The 6,884-nt window shown below is 32.2% G+C and overlaps 1 protein-coding gene across 1 annotated transcript; it reads left to right on the forward strand.

Moving 5' to 3' along the window:
* Window positions 1-244: 244 nt before the first annotated feature.
* On the forward strand, window positions 245-2,841 carry LOC137806639 (transcription factor BHLH089). The gene is made up of 6 exons (XM_068606853.1): window positions 245-944; window positions 1,033-1,218; window positions 1,411-1,476; window positions 1,719-1,787; window positions 1,906-1,977; window positions 2,304-2,841. The coding sequence occupies exons 1-6, from the start codon at window positions 672-674 to the stop codon at window positions 2,430-2,432; spliced, it is 795 nt and encodes a 264-aa protein (XP_068462954.1). The 5' UTR covers window positions 245-671; the 3' UTR covers window positions 2,433-2,841.
* Window positions 2,842-6,884: the final 4,043 nt, after the last annotated feature.

Consider the following 6,884-nt stretch of genomic DNA (forward strand, 5'->3'; position numbering starts at 1 on the left):
CTTTATGGACTTTTCTATCTTTTTTTACTTCCCATTATTCAATCACTTTCATCATATAAACTATAATTAGTTAACCAAAAAAGGCGTTGAATATTCTTTTCATTCTAATTAAATTCTTAAAAATTCCATAACCATCATTAATGGAAACTTTTCCACAAATTGACCCCTCTCACTCTCGCTCTCGATCTCCCTCACTCACTCACTCACTCCTATTATTTAAATCCCAACAATGATTAATTACTCCAAAGCCTTTTTCGTAACCCACCCGCACCTGTTACGACTCTCAGATCCCGAATACATTAAACCCTTACCACGTGGCAGCGCGGGATTGGGCGATGGGAATCAACGGTGGAGATATCCGAGAGGACGAGGCAGGGTAGTTTGATCGCACGGCAGGGAAGAGGGAACCGCTCAAACCTCAGTGGAAACGACTTTGTACGCTGCCACCGAGGTCTGTGTCCGTGGAACAGTGTGAGTGAAGAGAGAGATATAATATAAACCCACAGCGCGCACCATTCTCCACTGTCCAAGGAGATCAAGCACCAAAGCCGAGACCCTTCTCTCTCTTTCTTTCTCTTTCTCTCACTGTTCTATTTTTTTTTTTTTTTTTTTGCGGTTTGGTTATTCCGTTAGTGGATGTTAAAGTGAGTTTGCGGTTCGGGTTTTCGTTAATGGATCCGGGTGCGATGATGAACGAGGGTTCCTATGCGAATAATGGGAGCGGCAATACGGCGCCGTATAGCTTGGCGGAGATCTGGCAGTTTCCGCAAGCGATTAATGGCGGCGGGGGATTGGGTCTCCGAAGCCCGCAGTTCGGACATGGGCCGGGGCAGTTTGGGGATTTCGCTCCCGGACCCAACAATGGGCTTGGGCCCAGTAACACCAGAAAGCGGCGAGACTCCGAGGACGATTCCGCTAAGGCCGTGTCCACCAGCAATGCCGTGGTACATATTCGCTCACTCGCGTTTGTTGTTTTGTTTTGTTTACTTGAATTGATTGAGGATGTGGTCAAGGGTTGTTTGGATTGCGCAGAATGAGGGTGATGGAAAACGTGTTAAAGCAACGGGGAATGGTGATGGTAAAGGTGAAGGAGAAGTCAGTTCAGGAAAGCCTGCGGAGCAAAGCGCAAAGCCTCCTTCGGAAGCTCCCAAGCAAGATTACATTCACGTCCGAGCCAGAAGGGGTCAAGCCACTGATAGCCACAGTCTTGCAGAACGAGTAAATTTTGTTCTTTTGTTTCTTTTCTTAATGGGTTGTTCTGTTAAAAATGTAAAGTCAAGATATGATAGTATGGGTTTACCTTTATTTTTTTATGTTAATTTAAAGGGGAGATTGAGTTTGGAGTGTGGTTGGATTAAGTAAAGTTCTTGATTGTGATTTCTAATTGGGACTTTGGTGGATGCTCCACAGGCTCGAAGGGAAAAGATTAGTGAGAGGATGAAAATTCTTCAGGATTTGGTCCCTGGTTGTAATAAGGTATTGTTTTTGTACTTGTCTAGTTTTGTTTCTGCTCACGGATGTATATGCATAATTAAAACAAACAAAAAAAAGCTTGTGGGTTAGAAAAGAGCAATGTTATCTTTTGAATATTTGTATATAAACGTCTCTGTCAAGATGGCCATATTGATAACAATGGAAAATTATTCGTGATTATTGGTATGATTATCGATTTATGATTCATGGAAAGTGTGAATTGAGAGATACTTTCTCTGATTTAGGTTATCGGGAAAGCGTTGGTCCTTGATGAGATAATTAATTATATCCAATCTCTTCAGCGCCAAGTTGAGGTGGGTATCATTGCTTTTTATGATTTTCATATTTTTGTACAATTAAAGATTTTCTTAAAATTATGTCTGTTTTGAAATTGATTTTGAGGATTTTGCTGTTATTGGATGGATGTCACAGTTTTTGTCAATGAAGCTTGAAGCAGTGAATTCGAGACTGAACTCCGGTATCGAAGCCTTTCCTCCTAAGGATGTAAGTCTTGAACATTCTTGCTTTTAATATTGAATTTCTGAATGTTAAATTCTTCTTTTTGACAAGACATGGGTGCAATTCCACCTGTTATGTTTCTAGGATGGCTGTTAGGGTTGAACTATCTCTTTTGTAGATACTATTTGTCTCGTAAGAGTTTGTTTTTTGGGTGGAATATTCAGTTGCTTCTTTATTGGAAGAAATGAAGTGCTTTTGATCGAGAGCTGGGTGGGTTTGGTTGAAATGTAAATGTTGGTAGAGTCGAGTTTTTCATCATTGTTGAAACTTGAAAGATCTTGAGTCTTGAAAAACATGAATTTTGATTCCAGTTTGGCCAGCATGCATTTGATCCCGCGGGCATACCGTTCGGTTCACAAGCTCCAAGAGAGTACAGCAGAGGTTCTTCACCTGAATGGTTACATATGCAGGTAGGAGGTGGTTTTGAAAGAACAACGTAGTGTATGAGATCCCATGGTAATAAATACAGAAACCAGAGGTATTCCGTCCTTCATTAGCTCCCAGAAAACATCAATGAAAGACTCAAGAAGCAAGTCCAATGGGCACCTCATTCCCATTTTCTACACTAGGCATGGAGCTGTTACTGTTTTTGACAGGACTGCTTCAGTTTTTATTTAAGCATCTCCATATGTTTGGTGTGTTGGAAAATGAATTCATTTACTCAATATGTAGTATAGAGGACTTTTTAGGCTTTGTATTCTGTACTCAACATAGCCCTTAAAATGATCATTCTTCTTGTAAAAGAATGCTGCTTCATCTTAATACATGATGCTTACATATTGTGTAATAGTCTCAATACTGTTTGCAAAGCAATGTTGAATAAAGTAACCTAGTCACTTTTGTTTCTCACTTTTAGTCTGTTTAGTGCAGAACATCTTAAAGACTTGAAACACGTTAATCTAATCTAAGGTGAAGCTCTGGATGGGGACCTAGTAGGGAAAATAATTGTTGAGTTAGATTTGGCTTCCGTGTTGTCACTGCCACCGTAAGCGATAACTTCAGTAATGATGTTACCATTGCAACAGAAGTTGCACCATTGGTGTGAGAGAAGGAGATGCCGAAGGAGAAATTGGGATAATGAAAAAAGAAAAAATATTAGAACACTTCATTTAATAACTATTAAATCTAACAGTACTACATTTTTTAACCAATAAACCCTAATCTAATAATAGATTCCTAGCAGGTGTTGATGTAGCAATTCGTTATTTTCAACACAATATTTAATGTTACAAAATCACGAGTGAAATTATTAAGAAACCTGTATGACACAAATTCTGTACATGTGGAGACTATGCCCCATTTTTTTCTACTCTTTGCTTCAAATTTGATGGCCAATGTATACCGAATTTAGGAAGTATTATTACATGACGAAAAAGTCAATTTTAAAACAGAAAGAAACATCAATAGAGAATCATATTTTTTTTAATTAAGAGTAAAACTATATTAATAAAAAATAATTAAAATCAAGCATAGTCTACCAACAGGGTGTGCATGGATGAGTGGAGATTTTAGTTTTGATCTAGTCTTGTAAAATAAGAGAACATATGTGTTATATCATTTGTCAAAATCTAGTCTCATAAAATAAGAGAACATATGTGATATATCATTTGTAAAAATGAAACATTTTGCGTCTTACATTATTTGTTTAAAAACTATCTTTTTACATATAAAACATAACTATGTTTGTATTTTTATTGTTAATCAACACTTAATCAAAATCAACAAGTCTATTGGATTGTATTCTAACACTTTTCTAGTTATAATTGTATTTTTATTAATATTTCACTTAATGACACTTAAATAGGTGAGTTGTAAAATATGATTATTTTATTTTTTATCTCTATTTGTTACAATTAGAGTTTTAAGAAAAATAAAAACAAGGACTTTCATTCATGAAAGATCACATGTTAGGACATAAGAAGAAATTATCTAGTTCTTATAAATGATTTCTCCCTTTTTATTTATCATATATTTTTGTATGTTTATTATGTGATCTCAAATTAATAATAGTTAATTTTGTATTTATTGTAATATTAAAAGTGTTAATAAGAATAAGGAGTAATCATTGATTCAACAAAGATGAAGCATGAAAAAAGAAATTGACATACTTATAGTATGAGGAACAAATAAATGCATTGAACACACCACAATTATATATATGAAAATATGGGATTATAGAGTTATGAATGACTTACATAATTAAGTAGCACTACCTATACTAACAAAATTCATTCACCACCTATACTAACAACATTCATTTACTCCTCAATAAGAACTTCATATTAATTGTGCTTAGTTTAGAGTTTTTTTTGTGTGTATAATCTCACCTATGTTAGAATCAATTAATTAACATGTAAACTTTGTATAATTATTTGAAAGAGTTTTTATCTTGAGTAAAAGGCTCAAGTGACAAACCTCCTTTCTTAGTCTATCTCTATTGTAACATGCATTGGTTGACTTATTTCTATATGATGATGTGTCTCTTTTAAAGTTAATGTTGTGCTCCATTCTTGGAGCCTTTTTTATAATCCAAAGGTAATTACCTAATTCTAGTATTAATTATTCATTTTAATCTTTCTAATCTTTGTTAGTTTCTTTTATCCTTTATTGGAACTTGCATAAATATCTTTATCTTTTCTAATCAATCTTTCAAATCTCTCTTAGTTTCTCTTATCCTTTCTTGGAACCTTGCATACATGTTTTTATTTTTTCTAATCGAGAACTACACTATTCTCAACCCACAAACCATTAAACCAGTTCATGAATTGTATTCAAAATACCAAACCAAGCCAAAAACACTAAGAATCAAGACAAGAACCTTCTAAATCTCACAATTTTTTTGTATTTTGAAGCACTAAACCATTTCCATAATTCAAACCAAGTGTTTCATTGGCTTCCTTTATCCATCCACCACATACCCACCAAAGTGCAATAAGAATTCATCAGGAACCAACCAAGTTCATTACCAAAATTCATCATAAGATTATACAACTTTAACCATCCTTCATTCTTCAAGAATCAATCCAAGAACCCAATTAACCTCCACTCGACGGAACCAAATATTGTTCCCTACCTTCAAGAACCTTAGTTGTTTTTTCCCAAATCGAGAAATCACAAAGACTCACCCAAAGTGCAAGGTTCTTCTTCTTGTTATAATATTGTAGCTTGAAGCTTGAGGGGAAGATTAAAGAATGACTAGAAACACACTATTGTAGTTCCTTTGTCGTGCCATTCAAGCTTGTCAAGAGAAGGATTAAAGAATTTCTTACCACTATAAAATAAGTTAGGTGATTTAGCTTTTTGTTAATTTCTTTTTTTACTTCTATTTGGGTTTCTTAGTCATTTAAATTTACTAAAAATGTATTCTTGGTTATCAAAATAAATAAATAAATAAATAAATATATATATATATATATATTCACTATATTGCTTATAACAATTTTGGACGTGACCGAGTTCAAGTGTCTTTTCTACTTAAAAAAATCATTAAGTATTAAATCTAGAAAAGTTTATGTGGAAATATATGAGAATAAAAATATTAAGTATTAAATCTATGTGGAAATATATGAGAATAAAAATATTGGTTATATTTTCTTCCTATTGTGCATTATGAAAACTAGGTGATAACATAAAGAACGAATATTGAGGATAAATCCTATTTATGTTCTTCTAAATTTTACCACTTATTCATTTTAATGAGATTAACTAAGAGTTGTCTTGTGAAAAAAAAAGAGTTATCACGTAGTTTTTTTTATAAATTTGGTTCAAAATTACTGCTAGAACATAAAATAATAAATTTCAAACCTCAAATAACTGTATTATCATGACTTTCAAACATGAACATTATTGATTTCAATATTATCTTATATTTATGCACGTAATAAATTTCATGTATTTTTTAAGAGAATTTCTTTATTAAATTTAATCATTATCATTATGATATACTTTATAAGTATTATTTGAATAGTTGTATCGATTTCAATATTATCCTCTATTTATGCATTATAATAAATGTTATGTAATTATTATTATACTTTCTTTATTAAATTTAACTATTATTATTGTTGTTATCATCATCATTCATCTATATATAATTTATTTTCTTATTCTTTCCTTTTCACATAAGTATAAATATATTTATTATAAAGTCAAATGCTTTTTTTTTATTTTCACATGCTTTCTTGTAAAATATTTATCATAGAAATTAAACTTCTTAAAAGAAAAGTAAAAAATCCTTCTTACAATCAATTATTAAAATTCTATAAATACTAAAAGAAAAATACAAGTTTTCTTCTTAAAGCAACCAAAACATATAATACATACATTAATCAACAACCAAAATAAAATAAAATAGACATAAGAAAAACAATTTTTAACCTTCACAATCACACTAAATCAAGTTTCCAATATTCAATAATAATTCTTTGATTTAAATGGTAAGTTCTATAAAAAAAAACATTATTTGTAATTTTTTTTTTTAAAATAAACATTTTGCATATGGTTACATGATTCAATCAATCACATTTCTATTTCTTGTTTTAAAAAACTCTAATTGAAAATAAATGTGTTTTCACTACCATTGATTGATCATAGAATCGGAAGCTAACCAGTTTTTCTTTCTTCACGGAGTGAAGGTTCTTTCACTGCCACTGAATTATTGTTTCCATTTGTGGCTTTTAATTTCCAAAGTCTTCACTGAGTAAACTTTGCCCATCTGATAAATACCTTTAATGCCAACCAAAATTTCAGCTTTTGGAGCTTCAAAGGCAGTAATTGCGGATGAAGGTTCTCAGAACTTTCTTTGGGGATTCCAAGTGCATCTTATTGTTATTTAGAAAAAATGAAGCTTATAGACCAATAAGTAGCATGTTTTATTTTAATCTAGAAACATG

The sequence above is a fragment of the Phaseolus vulgaris genome, chromosome 3 (genome assembly GCF_000499845.2).
Source record: "Phaseolus vulgaris cultivar G19833 chromosome 3, P. vulgaris v2.0, whole genome shotgun sequence".
Lineage (NCBI taxonomy): Eukaryota > Viridiplantae > Streptophyta > Magnoliopsida > Fabales > Fabaceae > Phaseolus > Phaseolus vulgaris.